The sequence below is a fragment of the Cebus imitator genome, unplaced genomic scaffold (assembly GCF_001604975.1).
Source record: "Cebus imitator isolate Cc_AM_T3 unplaced genomic scaffold, Cebus_imitator-1.0 Scaffold2, whole genome shotgun sequence".
Taxonomy (NCBI): Eukaryota; Metazoa; Chordata; class Mammalia; order Primates; family Cebidae; genus Cebus; species Cebus imitator.
This window is the reverse complement of record NW_016107317.1, coordinates 6,078,410-6,106,239: the sequence shown is the minus strand read 5'-3', so window position 1 is coordinate 6,106,239 and position 27,830 is coordinate 6,078,410. Positions and strand designations below refer to the sequence as shown.

The 27,830-nt window shown below is 36.2% G+C and overlaps 1 protein-coding gene across 1 annotated transcript in view; it reads right to left on the bottom strand.

Annotated features, from left to right (window-relative positions):
* The window catches only part of PIK3C2G (phosphatidylinositol-4-phosphate 3-kinase catalytic subunit type 2 gamma), a 395,898-nt gene that overhangs the window by 302,079 nt on the left and 65,989 nt on the right, over positions 1–27,830 (bottom strand). Inside the window, exons 9-11 of the mRNA XM_017528884.2 lie at positions 18,527–18,646; positions 13,744–13,777; positions 10,263–10,458 (exon numbers count right to left, since the gene is read on the bottom strand). Of these exons, the coding sequence (XP_017384373.1) occupies positions 10,263–10,458; positions 13,744–13,777; positions 18,527–18,646 (350 nt within the window). The remainder of the gene's footprint in view (positions 1–10,262; positions 10,459–13,743; positions 13,778–18,526; positions 18,647–27,830) is intronic.

Genomic DNA, 27,830 nt, shown 5'->3' with positions numbered 1-27,830 from the left:
CTGCCAATTGAGTCTCCATGTCATGGAAGGAGTCCATGGTCCATGGCACAGATAAGGCCCAGGAAACCCAAAGGTTGCTGACAGTAGGGGGAATGGAGGTGTACATGAATGTGAATAATTCCTATTCTGTTGGGCCTCCCTGCTTCATTGGTGTAGGCTGCAATGGCGCCTGTGGTTGGTGTCTGTCTAAGGTCACCATGACTTAGGGATAAGGAGGCAGAAAAGAAAGGGAGGATGCCTGCTTTCCCTCCCTCACACCCCAAGTTTTTGCTGACAGAATGAAGGGAAATGAGAGATACCTATTTCCTTGTCTTTCAGAATGGGCAGCCAACTGTCTCCACCGTAACCACTTTATACTGTTCTTGAGTGCATCTTGTATCACTGGTACTGCTTTGACCCTCATAATCTGGAGGAAAATGCCTATTAGCCCTTTGCACAAAGGTGTGGCCAAATTATGAAGGACTGGCTTGGTCTTAGGAAGGAACCACTCATTTCGTTATCATCTAGCAGTTGGACATTTTCTGCAAATGCAATGACAAATTGTCAGAGACCGCATATGCACAAACTTTCTTTACCTTGCAGGGCAATCCATACCTTTGCTGACAGTGTAGCATTGACCCATCCCTCCTACTGACCATGTCAAGAATGGCTGCAAGGGGAAATCTCAGGGAACTAAAGAAACAAACCCCAGAGGCACCTCCAGCAGGGGAGCCAGCTCCCTCCGGTCCTGCTCCTCTGGGTTTTCCCCATCCTCTATCCCACTTGCCCCCTTCTAGAAATATCCCAGACAAGCCCCAGTCTCACTCTTGCCCCTCCAACAGAAGCCTGGTGAATTTGGCCCCAGTAAGGCCCAGGTCCCCTTCTATCTATAGTGCTTAAGATAAAGTAAGGGAGATCTTGGCAAGTTTTCAGGTGTATATATAGATATACATAAGACAGATATATAGAGGCTTTCCAGAATTTAACCCAAATATTTGAACTCTGCTAGAAAGACATTATGTTACTTATAAATCAAACCCTGATTAACACTGAGAAGCAGACTGCTCTGCAAGTGGCAGAGAGATTTGGTTGTGAGCTTTGTATCACATATAGCATCAGGGAAGGTACAAAACATTATCCATATGGAAGAGAAGCAGTACCAATGGATGAACCTGGAATGGATCCCAGTGGGAGAATGGAAGAGGAGGCACTTTCAGGTGTGCAAAATGCAGGGTTTACACAGGACTTGGACCATGCCTCTCAACTATATCAAACTATTCATGGTAGATCAGGAATTTGATAAGAATCCCACTGCTTTTCTGGAAAGGATAAGAGAGGCCTTGGTAAAGTTCACATCTCTATCTTCTGATTCTGGTGAAGCATAACTAATCCTAAAGGACAAAATTATTACTCAGGTACCCCCTGATATAAGGAGGAAGCTGCAGAAACAGGCTCTGGGACCAGATAGTACTTTAGAGAACTTCCTGAAAGTGACCAACTCGGTTTTTCTAATAGAGATAGGGAGACACAAGAAAGAGGTAGAAACTTTAATGGCCACCATGCAATCCCATAAACCCCAGAATTCCCAATGCACCTGTTGACTGCTACAGATGTGGCAAGAATAGCTCTCCCTCTTATGAAGTTTAACTGCTCCCATGCAAGGTTTAATTTCTTTCATTAAAGTGAAACAGCTTGGGGTACAATGTTGTTAGCATATTTCATTTCTTATTTCCGTAATCTTTGGCACTAGATTCTTTCCTTGTATAATACACGTTTGACCCATCCATACTTAATCTTGTAAAATTTGCTTGTTTTCCTCTTTCATCTAGAGGCCATCAAACTCCAAAAAGTCAGGCAACTGGAGCCTTGGACAATTTATCCCTTTTAGGTAGACCTCAGGGAGAAATCTGACAGCAGTTTTCCCCAAAACAATGCCTCCGTCAGCAGGAAGTAGCTAAGCTTGATCATCTTCCATATTCTGATGGTACTTAGATGTGCCTCTTCAGAGGGGGGAAGTGATAGGAGCGAAGGACAGGAGGCAGGAAAATACCAGGCTGAAAAGTGTAGAGTCCCTGGTGAAGCCCCAACCTCAAGCCTGGACCCGTAGCCCAAAGTGAGAACGTGCATTCCTGTTTTCCTGCTTGAATGTTGCTTTATGACCTGTCCTACCCCTCATCCTATACCATAAAAACCTGCAGCTGAGCAGTGGAGTGGCAGAGTGGCAGAGAAGGAAAAAAGAGAAGCAGCAGCCTAACATCAGCAAGATGCAGCTTGACCTCAGAGGGGTGGCTTGGTGGTGGGTACCTCAGAGAATAATTTGGCCAGGGATGGCTGAACTTCAGAAGAAGACCACGTTCCCACTCCAACCCCTTCCTAGCTCTCCATTCTGCTTAGATCTATTTTCATCAGCAATAAAATCTCCCGCATTTACCATCTTTGATTTGTTCGTGTGACCTGATTCTTCCTGGAGGCTAAACAAGAGCTTGGGAAGAGGAGGGCTGTCACACTGAACAGTTAAACACTTAAAAGTCATCTGCAGATATTATGACATGGTAAAAGCCCGATAAAACTGCATACCTCAACCACACCTCGACTTTCTGTTCAAACTGCTCTCTGTAACCCTGATATGACAAGGCAAGCAGTCCAAACCCATGCCATCTTGGCCCCTGCGACTTGTAATAAGTAGCTAAGTTCTGCAATTTCCACCCATACCCAGACAATGTGTAAACTAATGCTTATCTTGACTTCTGTGAACCATTTAAGTAACAATCAGAATGTCTGAAGCCCCTCACCTTCACCCCACCCAGGAGGTAGTTTACAGAATATCCACTGGCCCTTGGAATCTCCAAAGTCCCTCACCCTCACTCCTGCCTAGGAGGAGGTTTACAGAATGTCCGAAGTCCACTGGCCCTCGGAATGTCCAAAGCCCCTCGCCCTTACCCCTGCCCAGGAAGAGGTTTACGGGTATAAAAGGTCTTGACACCCTCCTTTCGGGGCCACGGGTTGGAGAGACGCAAGTCCTCCATGGTCGCCAGCAATAAAGACCCTGCAATTTGGCATACTTTTGTCTTGGTGTTGACTTTCTATGCTCGCTCCAGGACAACAATAGCAAAGCCAAAAGAGCACTGTAACAGATGCCTTCTGGGGTTCCAGGGATTTTGAGTGAGGGAATGTGTTCTCTTTCTGGGTCCACGAGGGGGCATAGTTTTAAGGGCAAAAATTTCCCAGCACCATGCCCCCTTCCCATCTCTCTCCATCTGGGAGATTTAATGGTTTATATTTGAATTTCATGGGTACTGGAAGAAACTAAAAGTCAATCACTCCAGCGGAAGTTCTAAGGAACTCCTTTCATTGGTCCAGGGACTTGGAGAAGGTGGGGGTTCCTCCCCTTCTTCCACACCCCTTCGAACTCCATGTTTGGATTCCCTTCCACATACACTCCCTTCGAGGAACCATCTTTCTCTTTCCTGGATTTCCCTCTGGAGTCCCCTTCCACACTCTCTCATGGAAGCCTGTCTTCCCTTCCTAAACTCCATCTCTCCCTATTCCCTTCCACACAGTGTGGAAGCTGCTTTCCTCTCCTGGACTCCATCTTTCTGGATTCTCTCACTTAGTGTGAGAGTTAGCTGTTTCTTTCTCTCTCCCGTTTTTCTGTCTAAATAAATCACTTTCTACAAACACTTTTGAATCCAGCATTTACCGCGCACTGCGCCATGGTCCCCTCTCTCATTCTTGAGAGGGCAGGAGACCAAGAGCCTGGAGAAACGTCCTCTCAGGGGAGCTGAGGGCATCCTGAACCCCAATATTACATTCTGGCGAGACAGCCAGGAGACGGGTACACCAGAAAAAGGGGTACAGCCAGAAGAGGAGTACAGCCAGGAAAGGAGTACGGCCAAAGAAGATTTCACAATCGTGAGTAAAACTGGCCCCATTTTGTCCTGTCTCTTTAAGAACACCTGAAGCGGCGCAGCCAGGCAGGGCTGTGGGGAACCTGAACCGGCACCTGGGAGGCAGGACCCAGCCTGTCTTAAGCTGAATTAAAGGCGCAGTTTTTTTTTTTGTTTTTGTTTTTGTTTTTGTTTTACCTCCAAGCTCTCTCTCTGCTTTCCGTCTCCTTCTCTATCCTTCGGATGTTATCTCTGGGACCCAAATCTGTGGCAGCCTGTGGGGCGGATACGGTGAGCACTGCCCCTAGGGCTGTTCGCTTCTAGCCGGCTGGGAGCAGCCCAGCCCCGAGAACCGGAACTGGGACCTCCCGCAGCAGCTGCGCAGCAAGCGGCTCCCGGGGCGGGAGAAAACAGCGGGGAGGGGCGAGGTACAGCCTGAGCCTGCAGGAGATCCTGGAGCCTGGCGGCCTGGCGCTTGGTTCTGGCAGGCCTCTCCAGTGCTCCCAGTCCCAGGCAGCAGTGTAAAAAAGGCTTCCCCAGGGCGTTTGCCTGCTGGCCGTGGGTCCCAGCGTGGGCAGCATCTTGAGGAGTGTCCCAACCACGCCTGTGGTTCTGGTGGGGTCAACATGGCGACCAAAAGCTCCGGGGTGGGGGAACTCACAGCCGGCCCAGCAGCAGCTGCCAATGCAGCTTTTAAACTGACGCGGTATCATGGATTCTCTCACTCAGTGTGAGAGTTCGCGGTTTCTTTCTCTCTCCTTCTCCGGTTTCTCTCTCTCTCCCTCTCCCTAAATACATCACTTTCTACAAACACTTTTAAGTCAGGCATTTACTGTGCACTGCGCCGTGGTTCCCTCTCTCATTCTTGAGAGGGCAGGAGACCAAAACCCTGGAGAAACGTCCTCTCAGGGGAGCTGAGGGCACCCTGAACCCCAATATTACATGAGTAACCCCCAGACACTTCCATGGGGCTAACAGAGTTCTACTCCTGCCCACACCCACTCACCCGCATGTCCCTGCTCCCATGAGGGGTTGAAAGCTGTGGGCTGACTAAACAAGCCAGCCCCTTCCTGAGTCCTGCAGAAGGGTCATGGGAACTATCCTATTTCAGTATCAACTCTAGTAACCATTTAAGGATGAAGTATACTGAAGTATACTCACTTCTGTTGTAAACAGAAGGGACTAAAGAGTAGAAAGACTACATCTGAAGTTCTCATAGATTCATTCTCGAACTGTAATTTCTATATCTGCAAAATGGGTATGATAGTACTCTTGTGTCACTGGTGTGAGGATTAAACAAAATAGAGTTGGTCCTCTGTATCCCTAGGTTATGCATCCACAGACTCAACTAACCACAGATATAAATATTTTTGAAAACACAATAAAAAAACAACAAAGGGACATATTGTGAGAAATGCAGCATTAGGTGATTTTGTTGTTATACGATCGTCCTAGAGTGTACTTACACAAGCATAGATGGCAGAGCCTACTACACATTTGGGCTATAGGGGACAGCCTGTTGCTCAAAGGCTACAAACCTGTACACCGTGTTACTGCAGTTGGTGGTAACGTGATATTGCCTCACAACGCATTTCTCCGAACATATTTCCCCCAGTCATTAAGCTATTCATGACTGTATTTACATAGTTTACATTGCACTATTATAAGTAATTTGTAGATGATTTAAGGATGATGTGCATATGCTATATACAAATACCGTGCCATTTTATGTAGGGAGCTTCAAATCTCTGACATTTGTTATCTCTGGAGGTCCAGGAACCAATCCCTTGCAGATAACAAGGGACAACTGTAATGCAGCTAAGTATTTTTCCCAGTGCAAAACTCATAGAATGTGCTCAGTGAATAGTAAGTACCATGATAAGGACAAATTAGAGGATCTAGAACTTGTTTGTTGTTCTTCCAGAATGCTATTGATTTTTCTTCCTCTTATTATCCTCGATTTTCATAAGTTGGACAAAACAAAATAAAATGGCATAGAAGAAATGGTGACATGCCTGCCACATTAATTTTTAGTCTTTTATTTCTAATTTATACATGTGAGGCTATATTTTTCCCTTTAGGAATAACTTTGGCCATATTCCATATGTGTTATTATATCTTTTTATTACCTTTATAGTATTCTCTAAATTCTTTGATTAATAAACTTAAAAGTACATATTTAAATTTATGAATATATATATTTTTTGTTATTGTTTTCTAAATTGCATCACAGAGTGGATGAGATCTTTATTACATACGTTATTTCAAATTTGTTTATTTAATTTTTGGCCACTTAAAATAAATATTCTATATGTGCTTGAGAAGAATTTATATTTCCAAGGTACAATATATATTTATTGGATCAAGCTTCTTAATTATATTTGCTCATTCCTGTATTCTTTCTAATTTCTTATTAATCTATTAATTCTTGAGAGAGGAATATTGGTATCCCCCACTATTATTATTAACCCCATCAAACTGTCTTTGGATTTCTGTCAATGTTATTACTTTGTTACCTCTTTCCAGGGAATTGAATATTTCAATACCCTTTCAGGACTTTAAATTTAATGATGCTCTTGATTCAGAGTCCAATATGTTGGTCTATATACCAACATTTGTTTGGTATATGCGTTAGTATTTATATTGAGAGATTGTACCTGTTTCCCACACATTCCTTAATGTGCTAACACGATGAGCCAAGTTTATAAATTAGACTTTAGTGACATGAATGGAAGACACAAACTGTACACATGTACCTTTTAATGACAAAGGTTATAGGACAAGGAACCTCTATATGCCATTCAAATCTTCCCCATAGAAAGGCCATCCGCTTGATGAGAAAGAATTTCATCTTGCCGCTATGCACACAGTCTCCCATAATTGAAAATACTCTCAAATCATTTTTGTATAGATATGCCTTATTACATAATATAGATTACTGTGCAAATTATGCATTTTTTGCCTAATTATTTTTGCATTCTATTTATCAAACCATGATAGTATACTTTATGAATGACTTAAGGGATTTTTAAAAATAACGTTTACTGACTTTTTAATATAACCTTCTCATGTGATAATATGATTCTTCTGTCCTCTTAATAATTATTACAATAATTTTAACAATTGTCTAGTCAATCATTCTGACACTGCCATTAATTGCTACTAATTGCTCTGGACTCACTTTCACTGATGCTCGCCCTCTTGACTTCAGGCACTTAGCTTTGTACGTCTAATGTAATACTTCTTGAGTTTCTTGGAATATCTCCTGGTCTACCCCCCTTTAAGGTCATTACTTCTTCACACTTTTCAGCTCAGCATTTATTTTTGCCCTCAGTAATAACCACGACATCGACTAACTACTCCTGCTCTGGAGACACATGTAACAATTTCACAAACTAAGTATGACTCATTTCTCTATTCAAGGGATTTTATTCAAACACTTTTAACAAATCTTTATCGAGCCCCTATTGTATGCCAGAAAATGTTTTGGGTACTAGAGGTTTTTAAAAAATATAGTCCTACAAACAAAAGTGCATGGACATTGTAAAAGGTGATTTGGGGAGAGCTGATAATATGCTATCATTAAGATAATGAACATAATAAAATATATACATAAAATGAAAAATTTATCTCATCTTTGAGTGAGATAAAGGCACTTTCAATCTGTAGAGAGGAAAAAGTTAAATAATGAAATTTCTATCCTATATAATGAGACATTTAGGATAAATATGAATGAGTTCTTAATCAGTGTAATGAATCAAGGATATAATTTGTTTAGTCAAATTATTCTAAGTAAGATAGATTCTCATTTGTCTATGTTAGCTTGAGTGGGATGTTCCCTGAAGGCATGTATGGAGTAGATGATAATTCACTTTCAAATCCTGAGATTTTATGATGAAAGCTTCACTATTTTTTATTGTAGAGTCCTGTACCTTAAGTTTGTACTTTAACAAATTAGTTTCAGTTTCTGACATTAATTATGGTCCTTTTGACTAAAGCTATCTAGAAAGTTGCCACTTTGTTATTTTAACCCCTCAGTTTGTCAGTACTTATGCTTCTGGAGCTGTCTCTGGCCTGGTTTCTTCCCAGGTGTGATCACTTACTTGCCTCCAAGATAGCCCCAAATGATTCTGCCTCCTGGTATGTGAACCCTTGTATCATGCTTTCCCACAGAGTACGATATTGCAGAAGGAATGGTATACCACCTCCAAGATTAGATTACAAAGTTTGCCTCTTCTGTCTCTGGTGTTCCCTTGATCTTGGACTCTCTCTCATTCTTGGAGCATCTGCTCGGGGGAAAGCCAATTCTATGGCCTAAGGACATTTGTAGAAAACTCTGTGGCAAGGAATTGAGGCTCCCACACCTATACACCATGGGGAACTGAGGTCTTCTAATAACCACATTAATACCAGCTTAGAAGTAGATTCTTCAGCCCCATTGAGCTTGAGGTGACTGTGGTCTTAGCCAACAGTTTGACTGCAACTCATGGGAAACCTTAAACCAGGTCAGCCCAGCAAAACTGCTTCTCAGATACTTGAGCTTCAGAAGGTTAGCACATTAAAGTTTGTTGTGCTAAACTGCTAAGTTTTGGGGTAATTTGTTATATATTAATGGATAATTCATATACTAGGTCCCTAGGAAAATCTGCAATAAAGATGCAATTTGTCATGAGGTAAGACATCTTACTGGAGCCTCTTCCCAAAGAATTTTGGCTGGTCCATGAATTTCTAAGAGAGGAATAGCTTCTTGTTCCCTGTGTACAGCCCTTTATAGTTTATTACAGTAATGAATGGCTGGGATGATTTTGTTTCCTTCATCAAAGCCCTAATTTATTTATTGATTATAGGAACTTATGCAGAAAAGCATTATTTTATATTTATAATTATATGTACATATGTACACATCTACCTGTATGTAACAATATTAAAAAGTGCTCTATTGTTACTCTGAATATACGTGCTATGTAGAGACAGAAAAAGGAGAGTTGGTTAGATCATTCATACACACACATGCATTTTACATTTACACATATATTTATATATGATATATATTTATCCTTGTCTATCTGCATATAGACATATATAAATGCATGCCCTCTACATATAGCTTTATCTGTATTTATCTGGCTATGGGAATTTTCCATGGGAATTCAAATGAAAGAGTGTTTATTGATGGTTAGAAAAAAGAAAATATTAATTAGAGTAATAACTTAGTTTATTATGCATCAGCCCTTTAAAATTTTTCATAAAATTTTGAAAAAGGAATAAAAATATTATTTCATGGGTTCTAAACAAACATGTACATAGTGCTTTTTATATACACAGGTACAATTTCCTTTTTAATTTACAAATAGTTATTTGATTTATTTGTAAAAAAAATACAGATCAAGATAAAAATTGAATCTTTTTTTTGAGGTAAGTCTCTCTCTGTTGCCCAGGTTGGAGTGCAGTGGTGCGATTTCAGCTCACTGCACACTGCAATCTCTGCTTCCCAATTTCAAGTGATTCTCCTGCCTCAGTTTCCTGAGTAGCTGGAATTACAGGCCTGCGCCACCACGCCCCGCTAATTTTTTGTATTTTTAGTTGAGATGGGGTTTCACCATGTTGTCCAGGCTGGTTTTGAACTCCTGACCTCAAGTGATCCACCCACCTCAGCCTCCCAAAGTGATAGGATTATAGACATGAGGCACTGTAACCGGCCAAAAATTGAATCTTTACTGAAATTATTTCTTTCAGTTTTTCTTTGAGATGCTAAATGCAGTAAGTACAATAAATCCATTACTAAATTACTATCTTATCAACTTTAATTATCTCTGTATTACTGTAATTATGTTATTGAAGAAAATACTACATAGTAGAGTCAACTTAAAATCTGGTGATATTCCATGCATAATTGTCATTCATTTGTGTTGAAACTCAAATAATTCTTAGTTAATTCTCATTTTATTAAGGTACTGTTCTCGGAAAAAATCACTCTGAAACCTAATGGGGATCAGAGTGATTTTTTTCTTACTATTTTTAGACTCTCCATCTCTCTGCATGTGTATGTGTTTTTGTCTCGCTACGTTTTCTTAACCATTTTGTTAGTCGTTTAAATCCAAACATGAAAAAGCAAATTTTAGGGTGGTCACTAAATAGAATGAGTATGTTTCATTTCCATAAAGATATATTGGCAATGGCAACAATTTTAATATGGAAAATGGAAGAAGAAAGAAAATTAAATATCTGTTTTGAATCTAAACTTTTAAAATGTGATTTTAAGAGTAAGGATAAACCTATACTAATTCCAAAAATTTATGAAATTTTTGCCCCTGCATGTAAGGACATGACAAATTGCATTCTACTTAAAAGCTATGTAAAAATGAACTTCTTTGTGAAAAACTCACTGCTACTCACCTGTGCACCCAGGTTTCTGGAATGTTATGTGCGGCATATACTGTAAAGCTGAGGTGGGAAGGAAGCCCAGGATTTAGACAGGATATGGATCTAGATACATTTACAGGCTGAAAATCTGCATAAAAGCTGTTACAATAGACATTGATTAGCTGGTAGATAGATGTGGATAGTTCAGTTGTTACCTTCTCTATCAAGCCTAGAAGGGAAGAGATAGAGATCAAGTCACTAAGATGGGCTATATTTATCATAGGCCATCAATTATAGCTTTGACATTTTTTATAATACAATTTAAATAAAATTTAATTAAAGTAGCCCTTTACCAACTGTAGAAAATTAGCCATCAGTACTTCTGAATGAATGCAACCTGGTTTAGTTAATAGTAGATTAGATATCAATGAGCTTTCCGATCTTCAGCTGCAGAAATCTTGAAAGCATAGCCTTTTGATCACAATTTGGAATTTTTACAATTATTAATTTGACATTCTGATCAACTTTAATTTGTAATATTTTTTCTTCTGATTTGTGATTATTTAAAATTAATTTTCAGACAAGGAATATCTTTTCTACATGGTTTATAAGTATATCAAACAAATTCCATCTAAAGAATTAATCATAATAAATTTGATGATACTATCACATTTACCATTAACTGAACACTAATCATATACAATGCACTGATATAAAAAGAGAATGATGGTAGTACATGGCTAGGATTTACAACCAGATTGAAATGAAAGATTTATGATGTTTACTTTATGTCTTCAAAATCAAAGCCTTTCTTGAGTTTTGCCATTAGTTATTTAAAAGGAGCCTACTTGTTATTCCTAAAAGTGACTTGTCATGAAAGAAGAAAAATGAAGAAAAATTACTAGATATAGGGACTAATAGTTTTCCTCTGGCAGCTAAGTAGATATTGAGAGAACAAGTAAGCTCATCATCAGAAATTGTGCTCTTAAGATCTGCTGTGAGTTGATGCCATGTTTTGTCAGTCAACATAGTTGTTTATTCAAACACATGCAATTCTTTATAAGTTGTTTTTCAAACATGCAATTCCCTATATAGTAGTTCAGTTTTAACAGCACTTTCACTTTCCACAGTTTCAGTTACCCAAAGTCAACTTAAGTAAAAAAAAATTAAATGAAAATTCCAGAAATAAACAATTTATAAGTTAAAAAAAAATCATAGATTGGTTTTTGTTTCTGGTTGTTTAGAAAAGAAAATAGTACAAAGGGATAGATATTCTACAATATTCCAGCACACATGCAGTTGGATGCTTCAGGAAAGGGGCCAGCTTGACACGGAGCTTCCTCCCACATCCTGTCTGTGCCTCAGTAGCTCTGTATATAATTAAACATTTTTGCTGTTGTTTAACACATGCTATTATTCACTTAGTTATTCATAAATTTGTACAAAATGTATAAGATAGATTAATTTCACTTATGTGTTATATTTTTTAAGTTGTGCCCTCTGTTGAAATAGCCTGAGGGGACAAGCAGAGGGGAAAAAAGAACTCTCTAATTAAAATTCTCTGAGAAATCAGCAGTAGCAATTAATGAAGCAGAGTGTAAAGCAGTGTAAAAATAGTCTTAAAAGAGGCCTCATCAAACTCCGGAGGCCAACCAACAGAGATTCTCCTGAACAGCAGGAGGCAGAGAATTATAAATTTATGGAAATATCTTGTTTCTCTGTCCCCAAATTGTACTTTTGGTATGATGAAGCAGGAAGCACAAACTTCTTTTCAAGAATTTTCAACATTGTGCAAATAAATGCACATCTAAAATAAATAATAAGTTTGATTTATTAATTTAAGCTGTAGCATATATTTTGGGGGAACTTTACTCATTTGGTTAATTACCCCAACTCTACTTTTTGCTTTTCGTGCAGAAACATGGTTCTTGGATATAATTTGCTTCCTTAAGTTTGTACAGAGATGTGTGTTTATGCATTATGATTTACTTCCAGAGCTCTGGATGAAGAATACATTTCAAATAACATCATCAAAACGTATTAAGCACCCAAGACACTGGGCTTAGTGGTAAAATACGGTAGAAAAAGTTTTTATCACACCTAATTTTACTCTGGAAAAGAGTTACAGTGCCATGAAATAAAGAGGCAAGGACAATCTATGTGCAATTTAGACTCGATTAAAATCTGTCATGATTTATTATAGAATGTAAGTCTCCAGCAACATTTCTGTACAGTTTTGTGTGATTTCATACTCCAGTTCCCTGAGGAATATGGGGGAGGAGACCTCATTACAACATTCCTGATAGAAAGGGAGAATCAGTGCCATACAGAAACACCTAGAGCTTGCTCACTCCACGTACTACCACTTAGATTCTGTTAGTAATACTGTCAGGAATGTCCATTCCTTCCTTCCCTCTATGGTGTTCTGGAGTTTTATGAACATCTAGAATAGAGGTTTTTGTACTAGCACAAATTTCTTTACACTCCCTGCCACCCTATTTTCCTTTTTAATTTGAGGTGGGAGAGTTCCTCAAACATAATTGAATGTCTTCTTTTGAGTGGTGGGAATTAGAGTTGAGAGGATATACTTTTGTACATGACTCTTTACTTAAGCAGTTAAGGATGTGGAGGGCAGGTTAGATTTTCATCTGCTTTCCAATGGATTTTTCTGAATCCAAGGGTGTTAGCTGAACATCTGAGGGGCAAACAGTTTTCTTGCAGATACTCAGAGTATTCCTATGCCAAATACCATCTACCAAATACAACCAAGAACAATCCTGATCAGACCCTGCATTTTAAATCCTATTCTATTGCTTATGTATATCAGGATAACAAGATCAAAGAGTTTAATCTAGAATCACAGACTCTGAAAGTGGTAGAGTTGAGATTTAAAACCAGTTCTGTCTGATTCCAAAGTTAAGACTTTGCTCTATCCCACGCAATCTCACACCTACTGTTTTCTATAGAGGCAAAGTCCTCCTGTGTCTTGCAATTTTATAGACTCGGAGCCTCTGTGAACACTAATTATTCAGGAACTGAAGCCTCCTACTACCTGTTATATTAGCTTGGTCTTTCAAATAGAGCTGGAATTTAAATTTGAAGTGGGTGACCTTGCATATAGACATATACTACTTTTCTAATTTTTCTTACATCAAAATACAATTAGGTAAATGATAAAATTTTCAATGTTTTAGAATAGTTATATTTTCTGTATTTTAATTTTTATGAATCTCCAGACTTTTCTCATTATTCTAAAAATATTGGGCTAAAAGTTTCGAGAGTGCAGATTTTTATTCCTTTGCAGAATAATCACTTCCACTAATAAAATGAGTTTTAGAGAAGCATCTTTCTCCTCAAAAAGCTCTGTGTGTGTGTGTGTGTGTGTGTGTGTGTGTGCGTGTGTGTATGTTGTGTGTTACCATAGTATTTGAATAAATAATTCAAAAAATTATTTTGGATTCTATCACTTACTTTTTTCTTTATTTCAAAATACTTGAGTAGATGTTTATTTTACCTTTTACTGAAGTCTCTGAACTTTGATAAAAATTCTGAAAAAAAGGTAAAAGTATACTTGTTATTCACAGAAAAAAATTCACAAAATAATCAAATGGTAATATCCAAAATCTAAACATTATAATTTATTTGTCATGATAAAATGACAAAATATTTCTTGGCATCATATATCAATTTGCTTATTAAACAGAATAAATTTAAATTATATGATGAAATAAAAACTCTCTAAATATTGTAATAAGCAATGTAGGTTGTTTAATTATTTTTATAAAAGAAATTACTACAATAGGTTGTCTAAGTTCAATCCCCCCTTCACAAAAGTGACTAATCTTTTGATAAAAGTGCATTCTAATTCTCTCTGTATTCCGTGTCCAGCTGTTATTCTTAGCAATTATTCAGCAAGCCTTGGACAGCACCAAAAAGAAGACTGAATTGACGTAGACAAAATCACTATAGATTCACTAAATAGTTTTCTTTCTTTTTTTCTTTTTGGGGAATTAAAAATAACTGATAGCCAAATGCTTGGAAAAATAAAATATCTTGAGTCATATCCTAAATTAAAAATACAATCTGAAATCCTGTTTTTTTGTTTTCATTTTCATTATTCTTTAAGTTGATGTCCATTAGTGTGTGATGGCCTTTCTTATTTATTTATTTTTGTCCTTGTTAGAAGCCTAGACTTACTTTGGTGGCTTAAGATTTGCTGGTTGTAACTAAACTATCCTGAAAACTGTACAAGGTTATTTATAGACATCCTAAAAAAAGGTTTCATCCAAAAAGGAAATACAGTTTTTAATAAGATCCATTTTAATTGACATTAAAATATTTTAAATTTATAAACTCAAAATTTAAAAAATAAAAAATAAAATTTCAAGTCTTGCATTTAAGGAAATATAATTAGTCAAAAGCCAGATTTCTCAAACAAATAGAGAACAATTGTTTTTCATAACAAAAAATTTGTTACAGTATTCCTTTAGAGAGAGAACATTTCGATCATATTTAAAATGTCATTACATTTATATGCAACTTCACAATTTAAGGGATCTTTCTCAAGAACCTTTACAGAAGTATTTCTATTAGGTAAAATATTTCACCTGAGTTTAGTTATCAGCTGCTAGTCTTAACAATTACACATAAGATCTTCACCCTATCCATGTGGGTGAGACTATTAAAAATGTTATCCTGATTTAACTAGAATTCAATTTATTCAGAAATATAGACTTGTAATAGAAAATCACCATGACATCCACCTACACCATGATGTGAAAGACCATATTTTCACTTTGCGGCTTGCCTATTATGTAAGCATTTAATGGAAATTAAATTATATGAGTTCTGGAATATAATTTGAAGGATGTAAATTGTTTCCAGTGCTGGGTCAGAGAATAAAATAGAGTACAAGTATGTTTGTTATATAATTCTTAGACTTGACAAAACTGACATTTAATAAACACCTAATGACTTCCCTGTATGGCAGGAAATAGTTCTTTGCATGTTGACCAAAAATACAGCCAAGAAAAAGAAAAGCTTCTCAAATTTCACAGTTGTTGGCAGAAAACCTGTATTTGTCAGTATTTCTTCAATCTTAAGTTCATGGTGGGTGGACAGACTGCTTTGGCATTGTTAACTGGCTACTGCACAAATTCTGTAAAATGTACTTACTATGTATGCCAATATTCTTATATAGGTAGGTTCACAGTTAAAATGGGATTGAAAAAGAGATGAACAAAAGTATGAATACAACTAATGTAGAATAAATGAGCTTTCAATAGTCTACTCAAAATAAGTAGGGTCCAGTTTTTACAGAATATTAAACTATCTTCCACTGACATAGATTAAATAAAACTAGTTGTCAACTCTTTCCTCAGTTTCTCTGCATGAAAATCATTTTAGTCTTATCAAAATACAAGATAAATATTTAGATATTATGAGTTTAAAAGTTTCAAGGAAAAATCGCACAAGATTTTGTGTTTATACTAGTACATAAGGAAAGTGAAATGTGAAGTTGAGTTTTTCTTGAGTTTGTAATTGTTCATGGCTTTCCTATGAAATACCCAATTCCTTTGTGAAGAATTCTTTTAGCTTCAGATATTGTAAGTTTGATCACTTCTCTGCCTTTTGGCTAAGATCAAGTACAAATATTGTAAGTTTGATATTTCTGAAAAATTGTCATTTCTTTTCTTTTAGGGAATTTCAGACAATGAATGTTTTGAAGATAAAATTTTGTATAACCAGCAATACTTTGACATCATTCAAAGTGCTTCATCTTAAAATTATGTTTTCCTCGTTCTTTGCTCAGTTGTTTGTCTGCCAATTCACCAAGATCTGGACATAAAAGTTGAAGAATAACCAAACAGTCTCAACAGACAAGAAGATGTGTCCACACCCACACATCTGGTCTCCTCCTCTGGCAATGGTTCATATTTGTCAGGAGGCTGGCTGTAATTGATGGTCATGAGATGGCAAGGGCCAACCTTACTGGGGCTTGTGTGAATTAAAGCCTTCATATTGGCCTTATTGGAAAGATTTTCCAGAAATAGCACCAGCACCATCCTCACTACCTCCAGTAACAACAGTGATCTCATTTAAGCTACACTGTCATCAGGGCCCTTTATTAACATTATTTCTCATACTCACATGAGGAAATTTAAAATTCCGACAAGTGAATTAATTTTCCACAGGATGTTTAGATAGAAACTGGTAGATCTTAAATCCAACTCATATTTTCATTATGTTATCTTATATATTTTATTATCAGCTCTGGGAGTTTGTAATGTTTCTAACGTGATAATTTAAGAGAAATCACTGCTTGTTCAAAGTTAATTCTCACTACCTTGTTTTACTGACTTAACATCACCAATAAGAAAGCTCTTTTGCAGCATCATATAATTCCCAAGTTCTTAAGCTCATAAAACAGTTATTTTCAAAACATGTTGGTGAAATGCTTTTTAAGACTCTAGTACAAGCTTGTCCAACCCACAGCCTGTGGGCCATATGCAGCCCAGGATGACTTTGAATGTGGCCCTACACAAATATGTAAACTTCCTTAAAACATTGTAAGATTTTTTTTTTTTTTTAGCCTAACAGCTACTGTTAGTGTTCCTGTATTTTATGTGTGGCCCAAGACAATTCTTCTTCCAGTGTGGCTCAGGGAAGCCAGAAGACTGAACATCCCTGCTCTAGCATAAATTTTTTCACATTGACACAGAATAGAAAAATATGATCATATTATATATGATCAACTCAGATTGTTTTACCTTGTTGTCATTTGTAAAGGCCATTGGTCTTAATAGCTACTGCAACAATGATTTTGGAGACTACATAGTTATTCCATTTCCTTCTATAATTGGAAAGTAAAAGAGTAGCTGTTTCCTTATTAAGAAAAATTTAGTGAATTTTGGGGATTTCTGTCTTAGATATTGAATCTGGGGATTTATTGATTACATTATTTAAATTTTGATTTCTTTAATGGTTTGCATTTTTAGCTTTTCATTAATGTTTGTTTTTAAAATATTTTGGTGGTGTATGTCCATGACTCATCAAAATTATCGTCATCATTGTTCATATAATGTCAAGAACATATTTACATTTCTATATTCATTTTTTACTGTCTAATTACACAAAAGTTTGAATTAAATAAGATCTAGAAAGCCCAACATTAAGAAGCTACTGAATTTTTATACCCACCTATCTATTTGAAACAATAAGTAGTAAGCATGATGATTTCCATGTAGCAATGTGATTATCTATATTGTAAATCAATCTTTTGAAAGTTTCAAGACTCATTCAAAGGTAGTAGAATCTCTCTTGTTCTCCACCATGCAGATAGAGAATTCATGTACTCACTCTATCTAAGTTTCACATACACTGTAATGTGTATAGAGGCCTAGGTTCAAATCTGTATTTTGCCACTATTAATTCTCTGTACACACACATTGTAAGGATTGAGTTTTAACAGTGAAATGAACATTAAAACACCAAATTTATGACATTGCTGTGAGGATAAATTGAGATAAAATAACTAAATTCAATGAAGTAATGCATATGTCAAACTATTTTATACATTAGAATGCACTAGCAAATATTAGTTATTATCATATCTTTCTGTTTTATCATCTGCTAAATTAATAAGATAAATGAATTAATTGTAACCAGATTTCCTAATATTTTTCTTGGAAATAATCACTTACGGATCTACATCAGATTTCTGAGATTTAAAAAGAATATCACATAAAACCCATTTTGAATCCCACCAAACCAGGAAATTGTCGCATGATGTGGGATACAGAGAAAGTCACACAGAAATCATGGAAGGTGCAAAATTCACAAAAGATACCACAAAAATGGATCATTTTTCTTTTTATAAATGTGCTTATCCATAAAGCATGACTTATGCCTGTATACACTTGTATACATGAGAACCATTAACAACCTATACAGATATTTCCTCGTGAATATTATATAATTACACTCTTTTAGGTGGGACTGTAGGATTGATTTCAGTGTCACCTAAAGTTATAAGGTGGTTACAAACTTCAAAGATGCAATAAATGTCCTTTTAGTTTAATTAAATCTGTTTGGCATAATAGAATCAAGCTGCCAATACCCCCAAATAATTGAAATATATTATGTGGCTACATGCAAACACACACACAGTTACACACAAAATCACACACATGCAAACATGCACACAGAAATATAGTTGTTAATCAAAGTCTTTCACCCTCTTAATTAAGTATTGAACTCAGGTTTAAAACTACTGTATAATAAATGAAGAGATTTACCTCTGCTTTTCTCTGAAGAATCAGACTTAGTTCATTTACTGCATCTGTAATTTGTTTGGTTTCCACACACCCCAGAACACTGCATATTTTTTTAACTTCTTCAATAATATCCATGTTTTCCTGTAGATAACAAGATTCACATCTTACAATCTATTGAAATAAATGAGGGTACATTATCCTCAAACTTCTTCTCTTTCCATGGGGAGCAAGTGGAATAAAATTCGGTTGTTTGCTTTCACATAAAAAGAAAGTCCTCAAGACTGGTTATCCTGTGACTGGGGCTGTAATTTTCATTGAGTGAATGCTCAATATTACAACTGATTTAACACTAACTTACTAACTTACTTTACTAACTTACTGACTTAGCTCTAACTTAGCATTACTTGAAACAAAATGAGAGAGAGGTAGAAAAAGAGGAAGGGTAAGAAAGAGGGAGAGGAAAAGAGATAGAGAGGGGGAGGGAGAAGTGTGAGGAAAGCAGGGAAGCTCAGCCTTAGACGAAGTCTGTGCTTTCTGTAAAACACCATGAAAACAAAGTAATGATGGGCGACTCAAGGAGAATTTCAAAACACACCTGTTTTTGGAATCAGTGTATTCCAAACTTAGGAAAAAAATTAGATTCACAGGATTCAGAACAAACTCAGGACGAGTTGTGGTGTTAAAGTGTGTGATAATCATCTGACTGCAGTATCCTTGAAGCAACTGATGTTTCAAAAAGAATTGCTGATGACAAATATAGTCTACCAATACAGTTTGGATGTTTGTCCTCTCCAATTCTCATATTGGAATATAATCCCCAATGCTGGAAGTGAGGCCTGGTGGGAGGTGTTGGGTCACAGGGGCAGATTCCTCTTGAATGTCTTGATGCTGTCCTTGCAATAGTGAGTGAGTTCTCACAAAATCTGGTTGTTTAAACGTGTGCAGTACATCTCCCTTCCCTCTGCTCCAGCTCTCGCCATGTGAGATACCTGATTCCTTTTCACATTCTGCTATGATGATTGCAAGCTTCCTGAATCCCTCATCAAAAGCAGACGCTGGCATCACACTTCTTGTATTGTCTGCAGAACCATGAGCCAATTCAACCTCTTTTCTTTATAAATTACCCAGACTCGGGTGTTTCTTTATAGCAACACAAAAATGGCCTAATACACCAACAGCAATGACAAATTCTTAAAATCAACACTGCAGACTGGCCTTGAGATAGAGACAGATTTTATGATCACCATTCTAAGAACTTTTCATTAGCCATTCTATATCTCAGATTTGCACTTTTTTTTTTTTTTTTTTTGAGACAGATTTTCACTCTGTCACCCAGGCTGAAGGGCAGTGGTGCAATCTCAGCTCACTGCAATCTCCACCTCCCAGGTTCAAGTGATTCTCCTGCCTCTGCCTCCTGAGTAGCTGCGATTATAGGCACACAACACCACACCTGGCTACTTTTTTGTATTTTTAGTGGAGATGGGGTTTCACCATGTGGTCAGGCTGGTCTCTAACTCCTGACCTCTTGATCTGCCCGCCTCAGCCTCCCCAAGTGCTGGGATTACAGGAGTGAGCCACCATGCCTGGCTGTATGTGATCTTAAGGATTTATTTTAAAAAAAAATCTTCTCTGTTTTGACCTTATTCTTTTTCATGTTTTGCCACTAACTATAGTGAGAAATCTCTTCTTTTTCTTTGATTCTGTGTGAATCATGTTTCACTTTACAATGTTGTTATATACTTTATCTTCATCATAACAATTGTGGCTTTTCAAAACAGATTTGTCACCAGCACCACCATCATTCCAATGAATTACAACAGTTTGTTTCAGGAAGACAGGGAACAGGGTTCTTCTTTTTATTTTCACACAAAGATATGAGTTTGCAGCATTAAAAGATTTTAATTCTCCTTATTCTAGGGCATTTTATTAACAAAGTGTCAAGACAAAGACACAATGCAAGTTTTATATTAATAGGATAATACTTTGCTTCTTTTGTGGAAAAATAATATGTACTTTTTAATTTGTTGCCAGTATCTCATATATGTCATTTTACAAATGCTGAAACCAATGACAAAAATCCGAAGAATAACTAATTAATGCTATAAAAGACAAAAATCTGAAGAATAACTAATTAATACTATAAAAGACAAAATAAGGATTCCAAAAATCGTCTAGATTTTACTAAAGAGCTAAAAGTAAATGCAATTTATTTGAGATCTATTTTAAGTCTTTCATGGATTAAAAAAAGTCTACTCAATAATAACATGGAGAAGAAAAAATTATGAGTCATCCAAATTGAAAAAAGTCATTTATTTCACTTATGTTGTGAACTCAATATAAGTCAATATTGTGATGTGGCTACCAGATCCAGTCCATTATTAAATTGAATCAAAAGACACCTGCTATTCATAACTAGAAAGTAGTTCCACCACATTTTCCATGTATATTATCCAAACTGAAGTTTAGTTTGGGTACTAGATTTGAGAATGTACTTGACAAATTGGAATTTACTAAATGACAACTATCTCACTATTAGTGTACTGTTAATTCATTCAGAAGAGCATCATAGACAACATGGTCAGCTCTGAAGTCAAGCTCTGTATGTTTACATCCTGGTTCTACCCTTTCTACCTGTGACCATCATCAGAGTATTTAACTTTCATATCCCTAGGCTCCTTCCATCAAGCGAAAAAGATAATTAAGTTTCTGTAAAGATTAAATTAGATAAAATATAAAATACAGTGCCTGGCAGATAATGAGGGCTAAATTTTAATGTTTAACTACTTAATTTTATTCACACCAATCTTTCAGTTTATAAGACAAATGAGACACTGTAGATGCAGAGATGGCTAACAGAATAGAAATTAGAAAATCATAAAAAACTGAAAAGTCATATGAGGGTCTATGTTTATTTTTCCATTCATCTATTCTAAGTAAATATGTGAGATACATGAGTTTGTAAAAATTCATAAACAATACTAATTGAAATTATAATACTGGGTTGACTTGGGTAACTAGGTAGCTGGTAGCTGATTTATTCAATCTATTACTTCAGTCTTGCAGTACTTTTTATGTGATCTACTTATCTCATTTAATCTTCACATTCTAAAAATAATCATTATATTTATGCATAACTGAGATCGCTAGAATATGTGCAATAATATATTGAAGTTGTAAAATTGAGTTGGTGATCATTTGAATATGAGAACCAACAGAAAGGTTGGATTTAAGATGATTCCAAAATTTTATTTCCAAATTTTGGAAACCAACAATACAATAGGGTGCTATTAATTATGGCAGAAACACAGACAAAATGAAGATTTTTGGTAGAATCATAATATGAGTATTTTCTGATACATGGAATTTGAGCTTCCCAGGGGAAATGCAGTGGAGTTCTATCTCTAGCAACTGTTAGACTGAGAAAACATAGACACACTACACACCCCCCCATGCACAAACACTCAACATGTTCATATAAACGTTAAACAAATGATAAGAAAGGTAGGATAAATTTCAGGGTTGCAGACATGTAGAAGGAACTTCAAGCCTAAGAAGTAGCTCCAACAGTGATGCTGCATTGGCCTGGAGGAAATATCAGACTAGATGCAGATCCTCAGCTGGAGGATAGGTTAGTTTATTATTAACACTGGGACAAGTGCTGAAATCTTAGGACTAAACCTCTTGGTGAAGGTAGGGGAATGGGCAGAACTGGAGCCAAGATCCTCAAGCAGTCCTCAGACATTAGATAGCAGCCACCACCTGTAAAAGGTGAGAGAAGAAAACTATGCCTACTGACCGGAAACACTTTTGATGAAGCCTCTCTCTACTCAGTCTTTGAGTAAGGAAAATGATTATCTGAGAAACTGAACTCTAGTCTGTGCTCTGTGTGTCTCTGGAGTATTAATTTATACTACCCATAGTGGGAATTTATGTTAAAAATTGTACTAGGCGGCAGGGCATGGTGGCTCACTCCTGTAATCCCAGCACTTTGGGAGGCCAAGGAGGGCAGATTACAAGGTCAATAGACTGAGACCATCCTGGCCAACATGGTGAAACCCTGTCTCTGCTAAAAACACAAAAATTAGCTGGGCATGGTGGCAGGTGCCTGTAATCCCAGCTACTCATGAGGCTGAGGCAGGAGAATCGCTTGAATCCGGGAGGCGGATGTTGGAGTGAGCCGAGATTGCACCACTACACTTCAGCCTGGTGACAGAGCAAGGCTCCGTCTTAAGAATATATATATATATACTAGGCTATTGTTACATTTTTGGACCCAGGGGAAGTAAATGCACAATTGTTGTATAGGAACACTTTTTTATACTGACCTACAGAGTTTCTCCTCAAATGCACATATATATACATATACATGCACACACATATACAAGTGCACACATATACACACACACACATGCCAGAGTAACGGGAATATCAGTCCAAAATTTATAAGCCCTATGATAGCTGATTCACATGATGAGAAACCCTACAGACACAAAATGCAGTAGGGTGAGCACCCAATTTCAAGAAATAACAAAGGTATACTTGGGCAACATTTTTATAGATGTGATACATAGAATAAAATTTGAATAAGGTTGTTCCAAGAGAGAATCTAGATAGAGAAAAAAAGCTGAACACTGGGAGCATCATAACATTTCATAACATTTAATATTTTAATGATGGAGGAGAAAGCTTGGGTCACAGATGGTGCACATAGTGTGGAGACATAAGCCGGAAGTCTCTAGCTTAATGGACATCAACGTGGAGGTAGTTTTAGCTTGGCAAAAAAGAAAAAAAAAATGAAACACAACCATTTCAAGTATTTGATGTTTTTCAGGTAAAAAGAGGATTAGATTTATTGTAAGTAGCTCTAAAATGATAAACGAGAACAAATGGTAGAAAATCTAGAGAGGTTCTTTTGATTCAATATAAGAAAAATTTTTCTTAAAATTATTTGTCCAAAAACTGTGTAGGCTGTCTTTTGAATAAAAAGGCACTCCCGATTCAGGTATATGAGCAATCAGGGATATTTAGAGAAAGATTTTTGCATTGCTTAGGAGTTCAGACGAGACTGCCTCTAAATTCTAACTTCTTTGGATTAGTGACTAAAAATAATGTCGTGATGTTATTTTACATAGCACATTCCAAACTTATCTTAGGAAATATTTGATGTATCCTAGACTTTGAAGGAAACATATGCTAATATTTTAGAATTAATTAAGCATACTTGAAAAATATTTTGAACATTTGAAAAGATTGATAACAGCCTTTTCTCCCCTGCATCTTTCTGGAAAACCAAACAAAATGGTATAAGTGGTTTATTATTCCTCTCTCTTATTTAGCTGTGATGGAGAACAAAGTAGTATGCATTTAAACAGCCATGTAACAACTTACCATCTTCCAGATTCTATATAAACTTTAATGAGTTTCTATTTATATTAGACACACTGAAAATTATCAAATTCAATTAATGAGTTTGGAGACAAATTGAGAATTTAGAATGCTTTTCATTCCAGGTTCAGTAATTAGTGCCAATATGAATTATTTTTTCCTTAAAGATTAAAAATAGCTTTGAAATGCAGCTTGTCTTAAAATAAAATAAGGATGAGTTCATGTCCTTTGTGAGGACATAGATGAAGCTGGAGACCATCATTCTCAGTAAACTAACACAGGAACAGAAAACCAAACACTGCATGTTTTCACTCATAAGTGGGAGTTGAACAATGACGACACATGGACACAAAGAGGGGAACATCAGACATTGAGGCCTGTCAGGAGTGGGGCCAAGGGGAAGGAGAGCATTAGGAGAAATACCTAATGTAGATGACAGGTTGATGGGTACAGTAAACCACCATGGCACATGTATACCTATGTAATAAGCCTGCACATTCTGCACATGTATCCCAGAACTTAAAGTGTAATAAAAACAAACAAACAAACAACAAAAAATATAGATTGATCTTTCTGTAACTATGAAAAAAGCCAGATAATATACAAAATTATAACTTTTTCTGAACCTAGCAGAGATCTGAGGTCACAAAGTGACCAAGTAAACCAAATTACAAAGAATGAAAACTGCTCCAAAGAGAGATGGGGCACACAAAATGTTCAACTTTTGGCAGAGCACAAGAGAAAGAGGTGGTCACCATACACATGAGTAAGACAAAATTAGCTAAAATTTTAACATATTTTTAAAGGCTAGATATGAGCTAGCACATCAGTTTGGAATATCAGGAAGCCCAAGACACATGGGGAGTTTACAATCTCCTGCAAGCTGTTTTCCATGGACGCCTACCAGTTTTTCAGGGAAAATACTGACAGCCGTGCAGTAAACAGAAGTCATATTCTGTGGTGCAGGTATGTAGGTAATCACCTGTTTCTGGGGGACAGTTATGGGGCTCTGTCCACTTCTGTGGATCCTTTTGGCATAAGAAGCAAAACTCTAAAGCTGCAGGGGGAGGAGCAGCAAACCCTGCATTACCCCGAGACCAGGCGCAAACCCCTTGCTTCTGGAGAAGTAACAAACAAAAGTCTTGTCTCTGGGAAAGAAGTAGGTCATAGATGAGAAGCTCCTTTGCTGTTGAAGGAAGGTCGGAAGCAAAAGGCCTTTGCTTTAGGGGAAAGGCCAAGAAACTTGTCTTGGGTCCAAGATCTTATCTGGACACCAATTAGAGGTCAGGGATAAGAAGCAGTAAACCCTCTGCTGCACACAACTAACTGCAGATATAAGACAGAGTTTGGCTGCCATGTGGAAGAGGGGCAGGAATGCTCCAAGAGTCAAATATACAGATTCTGTCTAAGGCTGTGATTGGTTCTTTACAACACAGAACACCCTTGTCCCCAGTGCCAAAATAGGTCTAGCATTGAGTAATAAGCAAGGATAGGGTACAGCTGGGAGGGTGACAGCTGTGATTAGAGAGACCCTCTCTTTGGCACAGACAATCAGGGGCTGTCAAAAGCTGAGGATGAAGCAGGATTCTACACGGAGGAAAACGTCATGATACCACAGGTTCCACTGTAAGCACAGATAATAATAGCTTATCTAATATTTTATGAGGCCAGCATTACCCTTATAACAAAATCTATCAATATTATCAGAAAATAAAAACACAAACTGATGTCCCTCATAAATATAGATGCAAATATATTTAATAAAATATTAGTTAATTGAAGCTAGAAACATATGAAAAAGATTATAAGTTCTTAGTAAGTATAGTTATACCAGTAATAAAAAGATTTTTAAAATTTGAAAAGAATAAAAGAGAAAAAACATATGTACATTTGTATATATGCACAAAAAACATTTGACAAAACTCATAATCCATTCAAGGTATAAGCTCTTAGTAAACTAGATATAGAAGAAAACTTTTCCAACCTAGTAAAAGATAACTAACTTTTTATATTACAACATAACCTCCAAATAACCCTATAATTAATGATAAAAGACTGTAACATTCTCCCTCAGAGAATGCAAGGCAGGGATTCTATTCTTACCACTTCTAGTAAAAACCTACTGGAGACTCTAAGCAAGAATTAAATAATAAGGCAAGTAAAGAAATAATAGGACTATAGACTGAAGAGAAAAAAACAAAATTATTTCACAGATGACATGATTATATATGTAGAAGTCCTAAGGAATCCAAAATATAATTCTTAGACATGAAAAGTGATTTTAAGAAGACATAGTATATAAAGTCAATATATGAAAGTAAGTTCTATTCCCACATATTAACGAACAATTGGAAAATAATATAAAAATATTATTTATAATATCAGACAAAAACATGAAATAATAAATTTAATAAACTATGCTTAATCTCTATGCTAAATTATAAAACATTGCTGAATGATTTAAGAAACCCGTGTAATGAAGAAATAGATCACATTAAATTGGATTCTCATGGATTAGAAAATACAATCTTTTAAAATATCAATTGTCCTTACATTGATCTATATATTCAATGCAATTATAGCTAAATACCTAGAATAACCAATTTTTTTTTAACAAGAATGATTTTGGAGAACTTATATTGGCTGATATCAAGACTTTCCTTGAACATATGGTAATTAAAACACTGTGGACTGACATTAGAATAGTCATGTGATTTGTGAAACAGAATAGGGAGTCTAGAACTAGATCTGCACATGTGTGGATAATTGTTTTTGACAAAGTTGCTATATTATGCAATGGAGAAAAGCATACCATCTTTTTTCTACTTAAAGCATATCATCTTTTTTCTACTTAAAAGCATACTATCTTTTTTATTTTTCTACTTAAATATACCATGTGATGAAATGATCAAGAAAAGCTGCAAAATACTTTTCATTAAATAAGACCTTTTACAGAGAGGAGAGGAGACATGAAGTGGCAAACAGATATATGATACCAAAATATTTTATTCTTTAACTTATTGTTTAATAAGAATCCCTTTTCTATTATTATCTTTAACTGTGTGTTCTTCATGTATTATATAATTCACTACATAAATCACCAGTAGAATATCATATCATGTTATTCCTTTGCACAAAACCCTCTAGTTTTCTCCATCTTACTAGCAACGCAAATTATGTTGGCTAGTGATTATTTTCTATTTTGAGAATCTACTTTTTACTTTAAATTTTTTTATACTTCTTCAAATCTGAGAGTGCTCTATACATGATAGGTTTGACTTTTAGAAGTTTCTATCTGCCCTTTATTTCTTCTAAGGTAGGCTTCAGTTCTGTAATTGTGCGTCATTTTCCCCTGCTTTGACTTTATTGACTTTGTTTCTTTGACTTCTTTTGCAACCTTGCAACTGCCCCTTGTTAGCTATTCATTTTATCCAAATTTCTTATGCTTTTTGCTCACTTCCCACCTTTTCTTATGTTATATTCTAAATGCAAATCAGCTTTGTGAAAATTTTCTTCTGGACCCTATACAATCCTCTATTTGAGTGATAGTGATAGAAGCAACAGCAATAATAGCAATAAAGTAACACAGGTACTTACCTTTTCTTAAAAATGTTTTATCTCCCAGTCACTACGTTATACTAAGCACATTACAATAACTATTTCATTAACTATTTAAAATGTCATTATTTTATATTTATTATCCTCACTCTAGTGATGAATTATATAAACTCGAGGAAGGTTGAATACAGAAGCTCTAATGTGGTTGACTTATACATTTATCTGACTTTGGAATCTCTGCTCTTAAATTTTGTCTTAGACTGCCATTAGGCTTAAATAATGTTTGAAGTTGGAACTTCTGAAAATCTAACAATAGATTTGCTTGTAACCAAGAGAGCTTCAGTTTAAAAGAAGCTAAATATAAAATCCCTATCTGTCCTCT